Source organism: Serpula lacrymans, assembly GCF_000218685.1.
Source record: "Serpula lacrymans var. lacrymans S7.9 unplaced genomic scaffold SERLAscaffold_6, whole genome shotgun sequence".
Classification (NCBI taxonomy): domain Eukaryota; kingdom Fungi; phylum Basidiomycota; class Agaricomycetes; order Boletales; family Serpulaceae; genus Serpula; species Serpula lacrymans.
The window spans coordinates 544668-567935 of NW_006763295.1; the positions used below are offsets into that span (position 1 = coordinate 544668).

At 44.8% G+C, this 23268-nt stretch overlaps 4 protein-coding genes across 4 annotated transcripts; all 4 read right to left on the reverse strand.

Moving 5' to 3' along the window:
* Positions 1–3905: 3905 nt before the first annotated feature.
* SERLADRAFT_386899 (uncharacterized protein) lies at positions 3906–4109 on the reverse strand (the record flags this gene model as incomplete). The annotated part of the gene is made up of 1 exon (XM_007317328.1): positions 3906–4109. A coding segment is annotated over one exon (204 nt), but the record flags the coding sequence as incomplete, so codon positions are not given.
* A 2321-nt stretch (positions 4110–6430) lies between these two features.
* On the reverse strand, positions 6431–7246 carry SERLADRAFT_348218 (uncharacterized protein; the record flags this gene model as incomplete). Its single annotated transcript, XM_007317329.1, has 1 exon — positions 6431–7246. The coding sequence occupies one exon, from the start codon at positions 7244–7246 to the stop codon at positions 6431–6433; it is 816 nt and encodes a 271-aa protein (XP_007317391.1).
* Positions 7247–14672: 7426 nt separating this feature from the next.
* Positions 14673–15052, reverse strand: SERLADRAFT_386901 (uncharacterized protein; the record flags this gene model as incomplete). Its single annotated transcript, XM_007317330.1, has 1 exon — positions 14673–15052. A coding segment is annotated over one exon (199 nt), but the record flags the coding sequence as incomplete, so codon positions are not given.
* Positions 15053–18174: 3122 nt separating this feature from the next.
* Positions 18175–22585, reverse strand: SERLADRAFT_414924 (uncharacterized protein; the record flags this gene model as incomplete). The annotated part of the gene is made up of 6 exons (XM_007318119.1): positions 18175–20280; positions 20329–21252; positions 21387–21626; positions 21773–22182; positions 22236–22372; positions 22423–22585. 6 exons carry the CDS (start codon positions 22452–22454, stop codon positions 18175–18177), a joined length of 3849 nt encoding a protein of 1282 aa, XP_007318181.1.
* Positions 22586–23268: the final 683 nt, after the last annotated feature.

Below are 23268 nucleotides of genomic sequence, written 5' to 3' on the forward strand. Positions count from 1 at the left end.
TACATTTATGCAGGAACTATTTTTGCAGTAAAGCCCCCCTGACACCATGTGACATGTGGCAAATGTCTGGGATTATCCCATCTAATGGGATTATCCCACCATAACAAATGGTCTGATACCATGGGAAAATCCCAGAAGGGTGGTATTATCCCACTTCTGGGATGATCCCATCCTTGCTGGAGCACTTGGGATGATACCAGGAAAAACAAGCTCTTAGCTTTATACATTTACACAGATAGTTGAAGCTAAATGCTTATGTTTTGGGGGTGACTGAAGTGCCAAGACAGACCATAAAAAGAAAGCAGCACCGCTTCATCCAAACAAAATCCCGGATAAACCTTGGCAGATCATATCAGTAGATCTGATCTGACCGCTACCAGAATCAAATGGATATAACATGATAATGGTAGTAGTAGATTGATTCACAAAAATGATCAAGGTAATTCCCACGCAGATGGAAATCATGTCAGAAGGAGTAGCACAACTATTTAGAGATCACGTATTCAGAAACCACGGCATACCCAAAAAGATCATCTCGGATCGGGGACCGCAATTCGTTTCAAAATTTATGAAAGATCTGCATACACTTCTCCAGATAAAGGCAAACCCATCAACGGCTTGGCATCCACAAACAGATGGACAAACGGAGAGGATCAATCAAGAGATAGAACAGTATCTCAGAATCTTCGTAAACTATAAACAGGATGATTGGGCAGAATGGCTTACCCTAGCAGAATTTTCTTACAATAACAAACAACATTCTGCGACGGGATATAGTCCGTTCTACTTGAATCATGGACATCACCCGAGAACACAGGAAGTAGTGAAAGTGGGGGTAAAGAACGAAAATGCGGAAGATTTCATAAAAAGAATGACAGAGACAAGGAAAAAAGCAGAAAGTTCACTGCAAAGAGCAGCTGAACAGATGAAGAAGCAGTACGATAAGAAGAAGAGAGAAGCAATGGAATATAAAGTTGGAGATAAGGTGTATGTAGAAGCGACCAATATCTCAACAGATCGACCAGCTAAGAAACTGGACAATAAGAGACACGGTCCGTTTGAGATACTGGAAAAAATAGGCAAGTTGGCCTATAAATTAGCGCTACCACCGACATGGCGGCCTATTCATCCGGTTTTCAACAAGATTAAACTTACACCATATAAAGAACCACAGTTCCCTTCCCAACAGAAACCCAAACCGATACCGCCGGTAATAGTAGATGGACAAGAAGAATATGAAGTCGAAGAAGTTCTAGATTCACGTCTGAAAAGAGGGAAATTGGAATATTTAGTACACTGGAAGAACTATCCAAAAGAGGAACGCACGTGGGAACCAGAACAACACCTAAACAACTCACCCGATAAAGTAAAAACATTCCACGACCACAACCCTAGTGCACCCCGACGGATACGATTCCAATTACATTTCCAACCCTTCGAAAACTTCACAACGACCAGAGTCCGAAAACAATTGTTTAATTGGGAAAACGGAAAGATGGATCCCTACTTTTGGGACAAAAGTCCTAAGGAGGGGGTAATGTCACGACTTGAACCACAAGCGCTAATTTGAGCGCTAGTTTCTTTTTGATATCTGATCACATGACAGATAAGATATGTTAAGCTGCTGCTATAAGCGTGGATGACATAATACATAGATTACATCAGATCACGTGACCATCACGTGACAAGAGCCTAGAACGATTACAAAGAACATCAGTCAGCGCCTCATGGCTACTGCATGTAAGATCAGTCAGCGCCTCATGGCTGAACTTCAGAAACGTATATATAGAGAACCATCATGTACATACTTTCCTCAGTTGTCGATTAATTCTCAATCGCTACTTGAAACGCTACTTGTTTGATTTTGATCCTTCGTCCCTCCGTTAGTTCGGTTAAAGGGACAAGGGTTTTACACAAGGCACTGCACAAAGGCCGCAACACAGCTGCATCTGCCATCAAGGAGTCAGCTGACTTGGATAACAAAAATAACAGCAACAGCACTTACCTTGGCACTTGGAGTGCAGCCACAGTTGCAAACACTGGAACTGCTAGCGACAATCTGACGATGACCGAAATGCTAAAGGGACCATATAGAGAAAATTGGCTAAAGGCCATAGAGGAAGAGTTAAAACAAATAGAAAATCTACGCACCTGGGACCTTGTCAAACCTCTGCTGCACGCAAATATAATACGCTGCTACTATATTCCTCAAATCAAATGCGGACCAAACAACGAGATCCTGAAATTCAAGATTCAATTAGTAGTGAATAGCAGTACGCAAATATATGGTATAGACTATAATAAGATATATTCAGCAGTGTCTTGCATGACCACCAACCAACTTGTTCTCGCACATGCAGCAGCAAACAACTGGGAAACTCACCACTTAGATATTAAGAGTGTATACCTTAATGCAACACTAGATGAGGACATATATACATGTATCCTCCACCAAACTACCTGAAACCCGAGCAGCAAGGGCTTGTATGCAAGCTAAACAAAGGTCTCTATGGTCTGAAACAGTTGGGAAAGCAGTGGTATACAAGGCTCACCAAGAAGTTTACCACCCTGGGATTCTCAAAGTCACAACACAACCATGCTCTCTTCATCAAATATAGTAACACTGACAGCCTAGTAGTTGCAGTACCAGTCAACAACATGTTAATTGCTGGTGAAACTACAAAGGCTGTCAGTGAATTTAAAGAAGGAATCAAGAGAAAATATGAAATCACTGACCTTGGTCAGGTCAACTGGCTACTCGGCATTCACATTCTTTGAAATTGAAAAACCTGCACTTTATCTCTAGGTCAAAAAGTGTACATTGAAACCATATTAAAAAGGTTCAACAGAAGACTGCAAACCAGTATCAACTCCAGTTGAGCCAGGCCTGCTGTTTGACAACACACAATCACCATTATCTGAAGCCAAAGTCATAAAAATGCAAAACATACCTTATAGAGAGTCAATAGGGTCTCTAATGTACCTTGCTACTGGCACTCAACCAGATATTGCATTTTCAATATCTTCACTCTCTTGTTTCCTACAAAATCTTGGTCTAACACACTGGGAGGCAGCAAAACAAGTACTACAATACCTGAAAGCCACCAAAGAGTTTTATTGGTCATAGGCCAAACCAATGAAGGCTTGGTTGGATTTTTGGACGTAGACTTTGCCTCACATTCCCACAGATGTTCTATATCAGGATATGTTTTTAGGATCAATGGTGGAGTCATCTCCTGGAATAGTAAGACACAACCCATTATAACACTATCAACCACAGAGGCCAAATATGTGGCTATCACACATGCAGCCAAAGAAGCCATCTGGCTCAAAAACATTTGGGTCAAAATCACAAACAAACCACTCACCGGACCAATTCCACTTTGTATACTCTGGAGCACAACTCAGACAAAGCTGTAAAGGTAGTAAGGGTAGTGGTTACCCTTAGGATAGGACTGAGTTAGTTGTGGGTAAACAACAGGAGGACTTGCTGAGGAGTCTCCTAGATCTATTGGGTATTTATATTACTACAGGTTATTTGTATATGTGTACTATACAGTTGATAGAAGCAGTGGCTGATGATGTCATGGGGCACAGCCCATGTGACCAGCTCCACTGCGTGAGAGATTTGTAGCTATAAATAAAGAAAAGTAGTGCAGCATTGTCAGCATAAAATTTGTACAGGTAAGTCATTAATGGTTATCTTCATCATCTGAGTTGTCATGCTCATGGTCAGGTTCGTCTTCTGGTTCATCTAGGTCGTTATCATGGTCATCCAGTTCGTCCAAGAGGGGCATAAAGTGGCGGTTGAAATAGGGAAGTAGGCAAAATGCTGCAATTCCTCTTCGTGATACTGATCCATCCATTTCTTTTAGAACATACAATCCTCCTTTAGTATGTCGCACAACTTCATAAGGGCCATTATAACGAGGCTTTGTTTTACGATCCAGCTCTTTCTCAACCTGAGTATTCCGCACTAGAACAAGCTCTCCAGGCTGGTATTTGTTCTTGAACATCCTTCGTGCATAGAGTTTCTCAAACTGCGCTTTAGATCTGAGACGAGTTTTGCGTATAGTGAGTGCAGCTTGTTGCAAATCGTCCTGTCTCTTTCTAGTTGACGAATGCGCAGAGCAATGAGGTCTTCTGTTGACACTACAGTATGGAATCCATGAACAAGGAAAGTCGCTTCTGTCAGATCGAATGATAGGACTGGATCAACTCCATGCAACAGATAAAAAGGACTGAATCCAGTAGAATGACGAGTAGTGACCTTGTCTGCAAAGAAGGCATGATGGACCTTGGTTGGCCATAAATCGACATTCCCTTCACAGGACTTGACAAGTGCTTCCCTTATGACGAAGTGTCCACGCTCAACAACACCATTTGCCTTGGAATTGTAGGGAGAAATGCGAATATGAGGGATCTGGTAACGTTCCACAAGCTCTTCAAATGCTCCTTTAACTTTGCTTCCATTATCTGTGACAACTTCTCCTATAGCTCCATAGCGACAGATGATTTCTTCCCAGAAAAAGCGTGCAAGGCTATGTGCTGATGCTTTCTTCAATGCTCTTCCTTCTGCAGCAAGTGACAGATCATCTCTTGCAGCAACAAGATATTGATATCCTCTGGCCTTGGGCATGAGCATAATGTCAACATAGACTTTGGTGAAGATTGTAGGAGGTGATGAGATGGTAAGTGGGACTTCACTTTTGCGTACACTTCGAATCTGGCATTCATGGCAGGTGCGAACATGATGCTTAACATCTTGTAACATATGGGGCCAGTAAAAGCGCTCTCTGACTGTAGAGAATACACCATTGACTCCTCTGTGACCAAGCCTTTCATGTGCTTCAGTAAGGATGTGAAGTCAAAGGTCAGGATTGAAGATGACTTTGAGAGGAGGAGCAGAGTGACGACGCTTGAACATGCTGTCTCCTTTCAAGAAGAATTAAAGTGATCGCTTGACAAAACGCTTTTGAGCTTGAAGAGAGGAAAATATAGGCAGCTCCATAGTTTGAAGAAAGTGGAAGATTTGACGAAGAATATCGTACTGAGAAGAATCATTGGTAAGGAACGAAGGGAGTGACATAGGGTGATATGGGAGAGGTCTGGCAAGATCAACAAGAAGGGCGGTATCATTAAGCCAATCATCTGATTCTTGAGCGTCTCCAAAGTTTTCCTCTGTTGGTTGACGACGAGATAATGCATTAGGACCACGATGACAATCAGCAGGTATGTGAATGAGCTTGAAATCAAAAAGAAGGATGCCCTGAATCCAACAATTGATAGTGGCATTAGGCTGAAAATCTGGGTCGTTGAGCATGCCTTTGATATACTTGGCATCCACCTCCACATGCAAGTGTTTTACTCCTGCAATGTAAAGGCGAAAATGATGAAGTGCTCTGAACAAACCATACAATTCTAGCTTGGGTTAACTGTAATTTGCCTCTCTATCATTCATGGGAATAGAGCCATAGCAAGCTGGATGCTTCCTTCTATTTTCATCAAGCTGGGAGAGGATAAAACCAACAGCAATCTTGCTGGTATCAACTGAGAGAACTACTGGGTTGTGTGATGAATAATCTATAGGGTGAAGTGCTGGTGCAGAGGATACTGGATGCTTCAGAGCATCAAATGCTTCTTGTCTGCGTTCACCCTATTGAAATTCAGCTCCTTTGCAATACAATTCTGTCAGGGGACGTACAAGAGCAGAGTAATTGCGGATCCAAATGCAAACTGTGCCACATAGACCAAGAAAACTGTGCACATCTTTGGGAGTCTGGAGAATTGGCCATTTAAGAATCTTGTCCACCTTGTACTGTCAGGGAGACAACCTTCTGGGCAGCATACTTGTCCGACAATCACAACTTGAGGACGACATAACTGAGTCTTCTTCCCAGAGAAAGTTCCGCCAGCATGATCAACTCTATGCATAATGTGATGAACGTCAATGGCATGTTCCCATATAAATCTACAAATGCCAGGGTTGCCAGGAATTGTCTCTGGATTTCCATCTGCATCTTCATAACGAGAAGCAGAACCTTTAATTGGCAGGTTATCAACAAAGATATTGGCAATATGCGGAATTTTGTCTTGCGGGATGAAAGTCATGCAATTCTGGAATTCTGGAATGGAATTGGTGAATCCCATAAGCATGGAAGTAATCCTCAGAAGTCCTAGTGGCAATAGAAAAGAGGTAAGGTCACGACTGTCAGGGTGCACTTTTCAAACATCAAATCCCCAAAAAAGATCAAACACAGTATAGCATTGGGAACCAGCAAATGGCTCCACAAAATCGTCAAGGATAGGTGGTACTCCTGAGTCTTTGATAGTGACTGCATTAAGTGGCTGAAGATGATGGATGATGTGAACCTTGCTATTTTTCTTCTGAACACAAAACCACTTAGAGTGATAAGACAACTGGCTAGGCTCATAAACAACTCCAGCTTTGATTTTGTCTCTGAGCAATTCTATGACTTTGTTCTTGATTCCAGGAGGAATAGGAATGTTTTTGTATTCCCAAGGAACAAGGTATGACGTAGGGAGAGAAGTAGTCTTCTCTGAACGTTCCTCTGTCAGTTTCCTCAAAGGCAAGACTGCGCTGATTGAGTATCATGATGTGAGCAAAAAGCTTGTCCTCTTCTGGCCATAAGAATCCATCAGAGTTTAGCTTTATCTCATCATAAAGGCGCTCCTTGGTGAGCTTCGGCGTGGGAATAAATTCTGGGGGAAGGACAGGAAGGGGTGGGAGCAAAAGGAGTGGGTCTTCTGGAAATGACCGAGTGACACGTGCATCTTCTGGGAATACTCCAGGAACAGGTTTGACTCTGCAATCAACATGTTTGTAGGCTCCAAAACTCGACCAATCAGGTGCTGGTATAGGTATAGGGTCCACAATATCTATCATATAACTAGGGTCAAAACAAAAAGTGTTCAAAGAAGGAAAGTGCCATGGTAGTTTTGCGTCATCTCGGACAGAATAGGATAAGGATGAGGTCGGATGTTTTACAAGGGGGGAATGAAAAAGATCAGATAAGGACAAAAGGGGAACATAGACAATAGAAAAAAAAGTTGGTACAAGAGTAAAGGAAGGAAAAACCGGATAACATAGAAATCTAAGAGGCCATTTTGTACAAGTAATAGATATGTAACAAGAAAGAAGGAAAAGGGAAAAGGTGGCATATGGTCCAAAAGCGCTGAATGGAGTGTTAAGTAAGAAAGGAATATAGAAACGTATCACCAGCATCTACCTCAAACTTTAACTGCGGCACTAGCAAGCACCTCAGTGCTGGTGGTAAATGTTGATGCACTGGATGGATAAATTGTCCTGTTGTGGAGGTGAATAACCTCAACACGTTCTCGTTGACAATAAGTGCAAATATGAGGGAAGACAAAACTGTAGAAGAGGGTGATGACAAGTAACACTCCCACCACAATCTCGATGATGAGAGCTTCTTTAGTAATATGAAACCCTTCGAGCCAGGACATGTTAGGTGCTTGTAATGCTCGATGTAAGCGTTTAGGATGGAGTGAAGATGTGTTAGAATTGGGGTAGAACTTCTGGCACTGGTGTGAATAATTGATAATGGCTGAGCTGATGGTGACGTGGGAAAATGATGATAGTGATGCATGGAAGTTCGAAGATATGGAGTAATATTGGATGATATATTGATGGAAGGTTGATGCTCCACTCTTATTGTTGTGGAGAAGGATAAGTAAAGGGGCGGTGAGGATTCAATCTCCCTTTCATCCTCTTGACTATCATTGCAAATAGTATGCATGAGTGTGCAATTATCAGGAGAAAGTGACGAAGTAATAGTAGCATTGGTAGAGGATGGTGATGGGGGTGAGTCACTGATATTTGATGGTAACTGTTGACGCAAATATGGGGGTGGTGATTCAGAATCAGTGGATGAGTCATCATTAATTAATCCATTTATATGATTGTGTATCGGCTCCGAATCGGATTCTTGTATTACCTCCACCGTCACATTGACTTGACCATTCATATCACGTGATGGAGGTCCATTTATATCTTCATCAGTGGGAATTGGAAATGATTCTGTTTGAGGAAAAAAGCGGATATGTGCAGTTCCTAAGCGACTGATAATAGATTGTGCTCTTCCAGGTCCATGATTCTGGTCAAATCGCAAATGAGCATGGAGCAGGACATAATCAGCATAAAGGTTGTGGTTTTCATCGAAGCCATGGTGCCTCTCATGACATAGTCTGAAGTCAGTGAGAGTGAACTCATGTTGTGACTATATTGAAGGTTGTTCAGTAGACCAAAAATAGCAGACCTTTCATCTTCCCTGATTGAGTGAATAAAGTCAAAGAATGTTTCAAAGGTGCTGGCATTGGGGATAGGGATAGGGGCTTCAATAGTTTCTTCTAGACAAGTTTCCAGGTCTTCCAGTGCTCTGAGAGTGCTAGAATTTTCGACTGAACCAATTGGGGAATTATCTGGAACAGGCACAGTTTCTTCTTCTGGGGTGACACTTTCAGCAGCAGTTTCCGATTCATCGGTATTTCCATCTAGATCTTCTCTATTGAAGTCATAGTCTGTGACTAAGAAGCTGGATACTGTATTGGATACTCCAGATACTGGTTTGACATAGTGAATAGGACGATGATCTGATGATACCTTGACTTCAAGGGCTGGGTTTTCAATTTTGCCATCCTTTCTGAAGACGAGATAAGTGCCATTAAGTCTTTCTTCAATGCTGACATTGTAACAACCAAGAGTGATCTACTTCGGCGCACACAGAACACACTATAGAGAATATGAATATGGGGAGTGGTTACCCCTAAGGCTGCAGTGAGTTAGTTGGTATACAACAGGAGGGCTCGCTGAGGAGTCTCCTGGATCTATTGGGGTATATATACTACTACAGGTTTGTTTGTACATATGTACTATACAGTTTAAAGAAGGCAGTGGCTTGATGATGTTATAGGGCCTAGCCCGTATGGCCAGCTCCACTGCGTGAGAGAGTTAAGTCTAGAAATAAAAGGAAGGCAACGCGGCGCGAGAAAGGGAAATGCTGCGTGGCAATTAAGGTATAAAGTTAAAGCGGAGAATAAAAAGAAAGGAGATGTCCAGAAATTGTGTTATCGTAACACTACCCCCCTTCTAAGGCTCGACTTCCAGGCGTGACCAAATACTGGAGGTGGTAGTGAAATTTTCGGGCATAGGTTGAAAAAGGGAATTAAAAAGTTTGGAATCCATGCCTCTAAGTTTCCTGGGAGCTGAGGGATTCCTAGAATAAAATTTGCGAACAGCGTTGCGGGAGTTTGCCAGATGGGTTTCTGGTTCCCACGTTCTGTCCTCGTCTCCATAGCCCTTCCATAGGACCAGGAACTCTAATTTTCCACGCTTCAAGCGTGCATCTACCACCCGTTTGACTTCGAACTCCTCTTCACCTTCCTGGGTGACTACAACCGGTCCGGGCCGGTCTACGCGCTATCCCGGCAGCGGTCCTTTGTAGGGTTTTACACGGCTAATGTTAACCGTGGGTACCACCCTCATTCTTTTTGGGAGTTCCAGCTCTACCGCATTAGGTTTGACTTCCTTAATCCGGTAAGGGCCAATCCACTTTTCGGTCAGTTTTCTAGACTGCCGGTCTTTTAATTTTAAATGGTCGGTATCTAACCAGACCAGGTCGCCGACCTTGTAGTCAGGGGCCTTAGAGCGTCTACGCTCTGCCCTGTCCTTCATCTGCTCTGCAGTTCTAAATAGCGCCTTGCGCGTTTCGTCCAAGACAGACTTCATGTCTTTTGCCATGTTCCCAGCAGCCTCGTTTTTGCTTTTACCAGGTTCTACACCCATTCTGGGGAGGTACGATCTAGTAACCTCAAATGGTGCTTTTCCTGTAGCCGATGACTGTTTGATATTATAAGAGAACTGGGCTATCTTTAGCCACTTGGCCCAATCCGTCTGTCTGTCATTAATAAATATCCGGAGATATTGCTTCAACTCCTGGTTGAGTCTCTCCGTTTGCCCATCGGTCTGCGGATGGAACGCTGTTGATAATTTAGGTTTGATGCCCAGCATCCGGCATAATTCTTTCGTAAATTCGCTAGCGAATTGCGGTCCTCGATCGGAGATCACCGTTTCTGGTAACCCATGGATGGACCATACAAAATCTTTAAATAGGTCTGCCGTACCGCCGGCGGTGATGGTTTTGTTGGTGGGTATGAATACCACTTCTTTGGAGAAGCGATCTACTACCACCATTACTGAATCGTACCCATTTGACTCGGGCAGATCCATCGTGAAGTCCACCGATATATCCTGCCAGGGACCAGCTGGTATTGGGTTCGGCATAAGTTTACTGGCCAGCGGTTGATGAGAATTCTTGGCCATGGCACATCTCAAACAGAATTTTACGTATTCCTGTACGTCTTTGACCATGCCAGGCCACATGTAGTTTCTGGAGATCAACTCCATTGTTCGTTGCCACCCAGGGTGCCCAGCCGCTGGAGTGTCGTGATGTCTATCTATTGCCTTGATCCTTGCGGACTCGGGCACATAGATTTTGTGTTTAAAATGGAAGAGCCCGTCTTCCCATAAATAGTTATTATTGCCGTCAAGGCGCGCCTTTTCCTCAGGGGAGATGTCTTTCCTGAAAACTTCCAGGAGATCGGAATCTTGCCCAATTCTAACATTGGCAACCCTTGATTGATCTATCAGGGTGACGCCTTTGTTATCATCTTCAATGCCATTGGCATGATCCTCTCTTCTGGATAAAGCATCCGCTTTCCCCATTGAGCTTCCAGGCTTATGAATTAATTTATAATTAAACCTTGACAAGTACACCGCGTAGCGGGCCTGTCTTCGGTTCAGATCTTGGGCCGTCATGAAGTACTCTAGGTCCTTATGATCGGTCCAAATTTTGAATTGGTGTCTAGCACCTTCTAGGTAGTGCCGCCAGTGCTCTAAAGCTCTAATGATGGCCAGCATCTCCTTGTTGTAAATTTGATAGTTGCGCTCTGTAGGCGACAGACTATGCGATAAATAGGCACAAGGCCTCCAAAGATCATCAGGGCATTTGATTGATAAAACAGCCCCAGTGGCGAAGTCAGAAGAGTCGGTTTCTAGCCGGAACTCTTTGTCTAACTCAGGAAATGCCAATATGGGCGCTGTTGTAAATGCCTGTTTAAGCTTATTAAAAGCTTCTTGTTCCTTAGCGCCCCAATGCCAAACAAGGTCCTTTTTGGTGAGATCGTTCAACGGTCTCGTGATTTTCGCGAAGTCTTCAATAAACCTTCAGTAGAAATTACCTAAGCCAAGGAAGGCCCTAACTCCTTTGACGCGAGTAGGTTCTGGCCAATCCAAAATAGCTTGAACTTTCTCAGGGTTCATCCTGATTCCGTTCTGGCCTATGATCATACCGAGGAAGTCTACTTCCTTCACTTTAAAATTACACTTTTCGGGTTTGACGAATAGGTCCCGTTCCTGTAAGCGTTGAAGGACTTCTTGCATGATCTTGTCGTGCTCAGCCTCATCGTCCGACTTCGTAAATATTAATAAATTGTCAATGTAAATGACAACACAGTTTTCCATATCTGCAAAGATCTCGTTCATCATGCTCTGGAAGGTCGCCGGTGAATTGGTCAACCCAAAGAACATAACAAGGGGTTCGAAAGATCCTCAGTGGCACGTGAACGCAGCCTTCCAAGCATCTTCCTCTTTGATTCGTACGTTGTTGTACCCCCATCTGAGATCCATCTTAGTCAGGATCCTGGCGCCAGCCAATTTGTCCACTAGCTGACTAATCAAAGGCAGCGGATACGCATTTTTAACCGTGTGCTCATTCACGTAACGATAGTCCATAATCATGCGCTTCTTACCATCCTTTTTAGGAATGAAGAACACCAGGGACGTCATAGGACTTTTGGAAGGTCTGATGTAACCCTTCCTAAGTTGTTCATCTATGAAGCTAGATACCTCGTCTCTTTCGGGAGCAGAGAGCGGTATCATATGTCCTTTCCTTGGTTTGAAGGTGTCTTTCAAGTCTATAGCATGGTCCCAAGGCTTAGCCTCTGGGAAGCACTCTGATTTGTGTTTAGAAAAGACTTTCCAGAAGTCGTGATGCTCGGGAGGTACCAGCCTCTTAATCTCTTCCTCAGGTTTTACCTCATCATTGTCATCATTGATCTTTTCCAAAGATCTGAGCTCGTAAACGTGACTAGCGTTTAGTTTTTCGAGACGCTCATCGTGACGGACGTGATTAGGTTTACCCAAGTTTACACATTCCTGGGGACAACGTGACAATGTGACAACCCCTGTCTGCCAGTTGATCTCAGGATTATGTTTAAATAGCCAGGTCCAGCCTAAGATTAAATTAATCTTCCCTAGTTGGGTAGCTTCGGCAGTGACTCGTTCTCTGTGTCCTTGGTATTCAACCACAAAGGAACATTTGTGCGTAATACAGCCACCTGCGTTAAGCGTACCGTCAACATTATAGACGGGAATAGATGCTTCTAATTCTATAAGGGGGAGTCCAATTTGCTCCGCCCAGACCTGATCTATGAAGATGCCGTTAGCGCCTGAATCAAGCAATGCGCTCGTTGAGTGTACTTTGCCCCTGGCAAGGTTTTCCACGCCAACATCTAAACAGATCTCCTTTTGGAATAAATACGTGCGCATCAACACACGCCTCGGGATTTTGGGAAAGGGTGGCTCCGAAGAAGAAGAAGAAGAAGAAGAAGAAGGAATCTCGAATGATACATGTTTTTCTATTTTTGTTTTACCAGAATCAAGCACCCTAGTGTTTGTCTTGCCGGGGCCACGCTCCAAGGGAGACGCCGGTGCAGCGGTAGTATCATAAATATTACATTACATTTCTTCATACAAAAACATACTTCTGATATCAAATTTAGAAACTTATTTACAAATTGGGGAGCCATCCCCATCATTCCGTTATTGCTCGTGCAACACCCCGGAGCAGGGGCCACCTTGTTGTGGTTTACTTCATTTTGAGGTGGAGCTAAGGCACCCAAGTGACCTAAGCTCCAAATGCTTTTCCCTGGGCCTTCATCTCGTTGACCTGTTGGTCGTAGAAAAAGGCCCAGATTTTGTCGTAAGAACGACCGGCCAATGAGTTAAGCCGATCGTCCGGTTTTTCAGTTTCTAGTTGGCGCGCCTGGCGCCCTTGGTTATTTTTTTGTTGGGCGGCCTGCGCCCCTTTTCTGCAATCTTGGGACATGTGTCCCTCTTGGCCGCAATTATAGCAGGCCCCTTTAAACCTGCGCATCTGTCCTCCCTGGACCACGCCGATATCCATAGGGGCTCCCTGCCCTGGTTGCAGCCCAAACGGCCTAAACCCGTGAGAGTGATTTTGATTTTGGTTTGATGACCCAGGGCGCCTCTGGGATATGTTGTTTTGTTTGGTGGACCCGCCACCTTGGTGCATGGTGTAGAGCTCTATGGCTCTACCGACTTGTCGTACTTCCTTAGCCGCCAGGGCCAAGTTGTCGCTCCTTGTATCCTGCAGATAGATCTGTTCTGCAATGCAAGGGTTCACATTGCGTTCCAGCAGTTCTACTGCATGTTCATTGCCAAGACCCGCTCTATCTCCTTTGAAGGCGCCAGGGTCAGCGACGACTTCGACTTTCTTGTTGAACTTTTTCTCTACCGAGGGGGTTGCTACAGGGGGGTTTGCCTGTATCTCCGTGAGTTGTGAGGTTAATGCTGCAATCTGCGTGCGCATGGCGTGCAGCAGAGCATTCATATCTTGGGGTTGCGACGACATGTCGACTTGTTCTCTTTGGTAATGTAAAAAAAAGGTAACTGGGGGTCCCCGCTTGCTATCTGCCGATCAACCTCTTCCCAGCTGAGTATCGGATCTCAATCTCCGACTACTCCCAAAGCACTACAAGGCTGTCGCTAGGAGCGCACCTATCTGCTATTTGGGATATTCCTAACCCTAACCAATCTCCTTCACCCTGGAGTCCGGGTGCCCAATGGGACTTTTTGCACTGACGTGCGAGAGAGTAATGAGAGCGAGTCCTAATGTAACAACCAAGAGTGATCTACTCCGGCGCACACAGAACACACTATAGAGAATATGAATATGGGGAGTGGTTACCCCTAAGGCTGCAGTGAGTTAGTTGGTATACAACAGGAGGGCTTGCTGAGGAGTCTCCTGGATCTATTGGGGTATATATACTACTACAGGTTTGTTTGTACATATGTACTATACAGTTTGAAGAAGGCAGTGGCTTGATGATGTCATAGGGCCTAGCCCGTATGGCCAGCTCCACTGCGTGAGAGAGTTAAGTCTAGAAATAAAAGGAAGGCAACGCGGCGCGAGAAAGGGAAATGCCGCGTGGCAATTAAGGTATAAAGTTAAAGCGGAGAATAAAAAGAAAGAAGATGTCCGGAAATTGTGTTATTGTAACAGACATAGTTCCCATGTGTCCATGGTCGTCCAAGAAGTAGATCGTATCCAGTGTCTTTCCCAACAAAGATATTGGCATAGGTTTTGACTTCTCCACAGTATAAAGCCACATTGTTGACTAGACCATCAAGTCTACCAAATCCTCCATTGGCATCTTTGACTACAGGTCAAATACTAGTATCCATGGGAAGGCGAATGAGATTTTCCCAAATAGTGCGGCTGACTATATTGAGAGCAGACCCTGAATCAACAATAGCTGTAATAGTTTTGCCATTAGAGGTAACAGGAACACAAATAAGGTTGGCATGAGTGATGGCAAAAAGTGATTCAGCTGTCAAGCTTTGGGGTTTGTTGTCTAGTCCAAAATTAATGCGCTTGGATTTCATCATTTCTTGGAGATTCTGGGAAACTTCTTTTGATAGACCAATGACATTACCAATAGATAGAGGGATAGGGGTGCTGAGAATTTGATTAATGATGGCTTTGGAGTCAAGATTCTGCGAAAGTGTAGATGAAGTCTTGAGTGGTTTCTTCTGTTTATCGGCAGGGGGATTCTTCTTGGTGGTCTGGGAAGCGTCTTCCATGATTACATCGTCATTAGTGGGATCAAAGAAAGGCTGTGCAATATCAAAGATGTGTGGTTTTGATGGAACAGGGGCTATGGTTGGAGCAACAGGCTTCTCTTCTTCTTTCTTCTTTCCTTTTACAGCTTTGGCCCAATCTGGTTTAGGAGGAATGTAGACACCATCAAAGACTTGCTTGTGCTTCTCCTTAAACACTCTGTCTGGATGATCCACTGCATAGACAGGCTCTTCATCTGAATCAGAATCAGAGTCAGCTACTTCAGCAATGGACATGAAAGAAGTCGTAGTGAGGAGGTTAGACTTGGGGATAGTGCAATGTACAGCAGTTGCTATGGGTTCCTCTCTTGATCGCATGATTCTGGACCCATCAGACATGACAAAGCAACCAGTGTCATCCTTCTTGATGATTCCCTTTGACAGTAAGTCAAGCATATCTGCGCATTCATTAACTCCATGACCAGTTTTTCCGCATCCATAGCAAAGGAAGGGAACACGAGGTGCTGTAGGCAGAGTGGCAGTGGGTGGAGCAATAGGCTGAGTGGGTAAGTTACTGCTTCCTTGAGATGATCGAGATGGTCTGGCTGACTGGTTCATGAAAGTGGGAGGGCGAAGTATAAGTCTAGCATCAGTGTCAAGCTTGATAGCACAATAGTAGAGCAGAGGATAGTTGGGATCTTTGATTGTCATAGAACCCAACTTCTTGATGAGAACTGTTGTTAGAAAACCACACACAAAAACAAACTAACAAACAATCCTCCCAGATTCCACGGAACTTGTTTATGGGCTTTGCCTCCTAGAACAGTGGGTGCTCTGGTTGTTCGTGGGGTGGTATGTATGAAGGTCCTTCAAAGTAAAACCCAGAGAAGTATGGGTGTGGGTTTTGAGGAGGAGGGATAGTTGAATTTATAGAAGATGCAGGCTTAATGACGAGTATAGATGAGCACTACCTTGCTAATTGTAGCACAAAGTAGGTTTGAGAATAACAAAGATGACGAGGTGACGAGGTTCCCAGTGATAGCAGGCTCCTGATGCACAAACTGTAGTGCTCAGAAGGACTCTAATTGAAAGGGATGACAGTGACTTTCAAAAATGACGAGTGACAATGACAGCAGATAGCAGTGGTAGCAGTGGGAAGTATTGTGACCACACTGGATCACAAGTAGCAGAGTAGTGAACTTGAGATTTAGAGAAGAAGTCTGGAATCGAGTTCTTTATTGTTTTTACATGGTAAAATACAGGGGTTTATATAGTGAAAAGAAAGGTAGGCTATGCACAGTATAGCTGCGCAAAAAGAATGAGAAAGAACATGAAGGAAGGAATATACGCTGACAAATCCTGTGTAGTTGCTAAAGGATAAGATCATCAAAATAAGGGAAAGAAAGGGATAGAACAATGAATGCTGTGAGTAATGTCACAGGTTTGTACAGCCATAAAGTAAAGTCCAATAGCAAAAAGAGAGCAAGAAAATCATGATGTCATGGGAGGATGCAGTAAAAAAAAGGGCAAGGCAAAACACTATCAGTATCAACACAGTTCCTTTATTGTCAGTCAGGCATTCTAAAAAAATATGTGTCCATAAAAATGATTCAAAAATCAAAAATAATCGCACTGTAAATGAATGTTCTGCTGAAACAAAAGAAACTGGAGCCACCGGTCCACCACCTAGTCCAAATCCGACAGTTCCATGGCCTTACCAATGGACTGGTTGTGTTGGACCACCTGATCAAACAAGGGAGGGAGAGGAGTAGTTCCAATTTGGAACAAGTGAGTTCCAGGCAGCGTGTGGTAGGTGTAGGTGTAGCGAAGACGATGGACAAATGATAAGTGTACCCAAGTGAATGGGACAGCGATGAACATGGGCGACGCAAGGGGATGAACCTTCTCCAGCTCAAAAACTACCCACCCACGCTCCAACCAGGCAAGACGAGCGACCGATGTTTTGATAGTATATGATGGCAGATCGACGTCATGAAGATGGACCTGTTGCCCTATTTGGACCGGCTGCCGGGGCTTTGCTGATATCAGCAGTGGCACGTGGTAGTCAACGGATTGGCAACGGAAGCGGATAGGAAGTGGTGACATCAGAAATGGTGGGGGTGCAGATAAGATGAGGAGGAGGAGGGTGAAGGTGGTGAAAAAGTGGATTAGAATGGGGATCCAGAAACGACCATCAGGTGAGAATAAAAAGGAGAGGAAGGGGCCCATGGTGGGGCTAGGCAAAGGAAGGGGAGTAAGGGAAACAACAAAAGCGAAGGGCGCAATGCAATGTGTAGCCAGTGGCGACGCGAAAATTTGCCGAAATGCCGAAACACGGAAAGTACCGGGTGGAAAAGCAAAGGTGAGCGTGACTGGATTGCCTAATAGAGGTGGTGCTGATCAGCCGCAAGTTTGAAACAGGCAATATTAATTACTATTCCATGTGGCACTGTGCCTGTGTGGCGCAAAGGCGAGTCTTTTTGAATATTTGCTTCATTATTGACACCTGTCCATGCTACCAATCAATTTTGGTGCATGACACCGGTGACTCTTATGCCTGAGCACCCAATATCATGGATTATTGAATATTTATCCAACTTGATGACCATCTATGCACTAAGGCCAGACTTTAACCCAGCGTCTGTAAAGCTATGTATATGTATGGTACACCTAACATACCACAAATAGTTATCCAGGTTCCCAAGCATTGCACCTTGAGAATAATGCGAGATCTTATAAATATGCCAATCTCCTTCATAGTTTGTCTGAAAGTGGCAGAGTGCACCCATTATTTCAAGCAATATCACATTCCCCATTGTTTTGATAGGCTGTAGGATACTGGCATAGTGATGCAAAATCTGCTATTGCATGCTAAGGCTATGCAGTTTTGGTATCTGTATGCCAATGTTTGTAATGGCCATAATGGAGTAGTAGCAATAACCCCTTCTCATGATGAACAATTCCTGTAATGCTGTTTGCAAATTTTAGTCTAAGAATCTCTTGGCTCCTAGAAAGCTTAGAGCCATGTATTCATATCTTTTTAATTCACTTTTTCAACCTACAGTATGCCTGAAAATATTAACTACTACCTCCAAAACATGGTCTTATCTGGAAGTTAATGCTGGTATAATGATACAAAAATCACACATTAGCTACATATGTATTTATCTACAATTTTATGTAAGGGTCCTCATACATACAATAATGACAAATTATGCATGGTTGCCCATCTCAGGATGTTCAGTACCAAGGACCATCTCTTCACTAGCCAGGACTCTCCAATATAATGCCTCAGCCTCATTATATTTTCCTTGCCTGTCATACACTAATGCCAAGTTACCCATAGTTGCCAATGTGTCAGGATGTTCAGCACCAAGAACCATCTCTCTACTAGCCAGGACTCTCCCATATAATGCCTCAGCCTTATCATATTTTCCTTGCCATTGATACACCGATGCCAAATTATTCACAGTTATCAATGTGGATGGATGTTCAGCACCAAGGACCATCTCTTTACTAGTCAGGACTCTCCCATATAATGCCTCAGCCTCATTATATTTTCCTTGCCTGCCATACACTAATGCCAAGTTACCCATGGTTGTCAATGTGTAAGGATGTTCAGCACCAAGGACCATCTCTTCACTAGCCATGACTCTCCCATATAGTGCCTCAGCCTCATTATATTTTCCTTGACTGCAATACACTGATGCCAAATTATTCATGGTTGTCAATGTGTCAGGATGTTCAGCACCAAGGACCATCTCTTCACTAGGCAGGACTCTCCCATATAATTCCTCAGCCTCATTATATTTTCCTTGCCTGTGATACACTGATGCCAAATTAGTCATGGTTGTCAATGTGTCAGGATTTTCAGCACCAAGGACCATCTCTCTACTAGCCATGACTCTCCCATATAATGCCTCAGCCTCATTATATTTTCCTTGGTTGAGATACACTAATGCCAAATTATGCATGGTTGCCAATGTGTATAGATGTTCAGCACCAAGGACCATCTCTCTACTAGCCAGGACTCTCTCATATAAAGCCTCAGCCTCATTATATTTTCCTTGCATGTTATACACTAATGCTATATCATGCATAGTTGTTAATGTGTATGGATGTTCAGCACCAAGAACCATCTCTCTACTAGCCAGGACTTTCCCATATAATGCCTCAGCCTCATCATATTTTCCTTGCCATTGATACACCGATGCCAAATTATTCACAGTTATCAATGTGGATGGATGTTCAGCACCAAGGACCATCTCTTTACTAGTCAGGACTCTCCCATATAATGCCTCAGCCTCATTATATTTTCCTTGCCCATGATACACTGATGCTATTTTATCCATAGTTGCTAATGTGGATGGATGTGCAGCACCAAGAACCATCTCTCTACTAGCCAGGACTCTCCCATATAATGCCTCAGCCTCGTTATATTTTCCTTGACTGAGATATACTGATGCCAAACTATCCATGGTTGTCAATGTGGATGGATGATTATGTCCGAGCCGAATCTCTTGAATTCTCATCATCTGGTCAAACATTGCCATTGCTTCATTAAACCTGCCCTTGCTTGACATGTAACTAGCCATGCCTGTTGCTGCACGTACTAATGTCATGTTTCTCTCTTGCAGTCCGTTGTCTAAGAGCACCAGTGAACGTACATGTGATGCAATCCTATCCCATTCAGACCAACACAAAGGTGACCAATCATCCTTGATATCATTCCTAACATAGCCAATAAACTTGACGGCGCAATCAAATAACTCGGCCCAGTTGTCGTTTTTTTTCGTCATTTCTCTAGTCATGAAACTGACTAAATCATGAATACGCAACACAGCACCATCTGAGCCATGGCGGTCAACCAGCGACATGCTCCGTAGCAGCTTAACAGCCTTCCACAACTCGGTAGGAGTACTCATCACCGAGATAAGTGAGCTCGTAATCGAGCTTTTGGGAGGGGTCAAGGTATCTGTAGTATTTGACCCGCTACCGCTGGGTACAATCCTTTGTTTCCCTTTCACATGAAGTTTCTTCAACAGCTTGTTCACCAAACGCAACTTCGTTTGCGCAGGTCTGTTACCTAAGCCTGTAGACGATACAGCGATCACTGGCTGTGATTCGGAAGTAAGCAGCTTTTGAGCTCCATCAGAAATGATCTTTAGCTCGATACTCTCTGGGTCAAAAAACGACAATAGCTTGAGAAAATGACCAGCCACAGGATCACTGTCGTTCAGGCGGTCCCAAAGACTACTGAACACAGCAGAGACAGACTTCTGCTCATAAACACTAAGGTCGTTTTCCCATTCGACGACCTGCCCAGACACACATATAAGTAAACAAGACATCTAGACATTAAACACAATACTTGCCGCCAATTTGCTAGCCGGAATTTTTAGCAGCGACAATATCTGTTCTATACTTTGTGGTGAGTTCCTCTTGAATGACGCTGCTTGGACTATGGCCAGAGGCAACTGTCCTAAACTACTCGTCAACTGCTTTGCAGTCTCCATAACAGCAACCGAAGTATCCGCTACGTCCATAGTTGCATCAGCGAGAAACAGCTTGGCTGCGTCTTGTGCATCTAATACACGAAGTGCAATAGTGTGATGCACCTTGCCTGCAGCATTGACCACCAAATTTGCGACGTCCCACGTGCGTGTAGTATACAGAATCCTCCCCTGCGCATTGGTGCGAGGGATATACTCTCGATAAAAATCCAGAGTTTCTTTGGCGACATTATCGAATACCATGAGCCACATAGCGGGACCAGACTGCTCCAGCCAGCGGCGTACAGCTACAAACTTGTCATCCGATTTAATATTGCCTCCATTTGAGTGGCAAACAACACCAAAAAGTTTCTCAAATTCAGCTTGAAGCTTGTCGGTCGTGGTGCTTGACATCCAAAACACGTGTGAGAAACGTTTCTTTACATACTCCGAGTTGCAGTACTGTAAGGCTAACTGAGTTTTCCCCAGTCCAGGCATTCCATGGACGACACATCGAATAGGTACGTCGCCCTTAAGCTCGCTCGCATCGAATAATTTTCTGAGCTGTTCGAGCTCTTTGTCCCGCCCCATAAAATTTGGAGATAAAAGGTCCACAGGAGCGTTGGTGAACCGAGGAACACCCGCTTGATCCTTAGGCAAAGCGCCAGTAGGGTTGTTCATGTTTGTGATAATAGTAGTAGTATTCATGGTCCCACCAATATCGACGAGATTGCTCCCACTGATGATGGGATTTTGAGCCTGGTTGAAGAATCCAGTAGAAGGCCCAGGGTTGTTTTCCTGAATAGACATGTTTCAGAATAGGTAGAGACGTAGATTTAGAGGATTGCTTAGAGTGAGAACGACGATTTGACAGGGAGTCTTTGTGGTGGGAAGAAGAAGAAGAAAGCAGGCAGCTTCATCAAAGGAATTACCCATGCAAGAAGCGCCGAGGCGATGTCCACGCTTGGGCCATGCCCTTGGCTATTTCTAGACTCTGATTGGCAAACATTGAACATACTCAAGTCTCGAGCGCCATTGGCTCTGATCGGTGTGGTCCCTGCGAGTACCATGGTTCGAGAAGATCGATAGCGGTCTTGCGACGTAATGAGGACGAAAAATTGCATAGAACTGCGGATGTTGTAAAGCTCTATTGGACTAGGCCTCTGCCGACACTGTAGGGAATATAGTACTGTACTGTACTTTGATGCGAGGTATACCTTCCGTCATCCGTCTATATACGAGGTCACCGACGCGTCTATAGCCTGCCTGAGTTCCTTCTGCCCCATTCACCATCGAGTTTATCTAGTACACCCTGTACTTCTTTAACCGCACCCTTTCTCTCAAGTCTAGCATCTGTCCAGGAACCGTCTGCGGTGATAGCGTCGAGACGGAGGAGAGACTGGAGGAGGAGTTCTGCGAGGCGGGTGTGTTCGAGAGTGGGAGTCTGGAGAGGAGGGAGTGGTGCGAGGGCGGTGTTTGAAGGAGCTGAACCGTTTTGAGGGGGCCAGACGATGACATCGTTTTGTATAGCGAAGAGAAAAATATCTACGGAAGGGACGAGGGTGTTGCGAACTTTGTCGAGTTCTGAGCGTATCTGTGAGATGGTGCCTTGCTCTGTTTTTGGCTCTGGTTGTTTTTTAGGGATTGCGGAAGGACGGTTGTGAGGTGGGAGGTCAGAGCCACCGATGATGGCGATGGTAGAGTTCTGGCGGATGGAGTATGAGGAGACTAGGGGTGGATAACATGAGGACAGAGGGTGGAGATGAAAGGGATGAACGTACTTGGTGCAGAGTCATCTTTCATGACGGCACCTGCGTGTACGAGCTTGAAAGCATGTTCAGGGAGCTGTGTGTACTCTGCAAGGGAGTGACGGAGGAGTGCGAGCTTTGTATGTGGTGGGGGAAGGGGGACGTGGAGCCTGTACATGTGGGAGGTTAGCGTTGGGCATGAATGAAGGGGGGGACAGACCTCTCCCGTCCCCACTTGACGAGGATGGACATCGAGTGGCTGGGTTTCAGTCGAGTGGCGAGTGATCGGACGAGTGTGACCAGAAGCCGGCTGACGACGATCAGAGGAATCACAGCTGGGACAGGTCAGCACCGTCTCTGGCAGCAGCAGCACGACTTACCTGCGTAGAGAGACACGATGGGCAGATCTTCAGAGTGACGGTGGTGACAGGGAGTGAACGGGTGACGTGGTGACAGAGGGACGTCGTGACCAGCGTGATGGTGACCGAGGAGAGAGACCCCAGACAGTATCCGCTCCACTCATGGGCATCTACATATATGGTAATCACCTCTTTGTACTACCCACCCACCCACTCTCTCCAATCGACTGTTAGAATGCAACCTCATCCAAACAATGTCCCCCCCTCCCGTCCTCCTCCTCCCAGATCATCTCATCCACAACCTCTCCATCCATCGCCACAACAGTCGTCCTCGTCGCCAGCAACGACGACCAGGACCGCCGGTTTCCGCGCAAATGGATCAGGTGCTACTCCCATCCCTCCATCTCTCCTGGCTAAAATGGCTGCCGTATGTCTCTCTCTCCCTTTCCCTCCTCTCCTCTCAACATCTACTATAGATGGCCAATCGCGGCTCTCCTTCCTCTGTCGACTCCGCAGCACAGGCCCTCCAACGCACTTCCCTAGACTCAGATCACCCTCTCCTCCGCCAGCCAAATTCCTTCCCTCTCCGCACACAACCACAACCACCTCCTCCCCGATCTCCCTTCCCTGGACGTCGCAACAAAGTTGGTCTCAAATTATCCGACATCAATCCTCCCGCAGGTGGCGCTGCAAACGCTGGCCTCGGC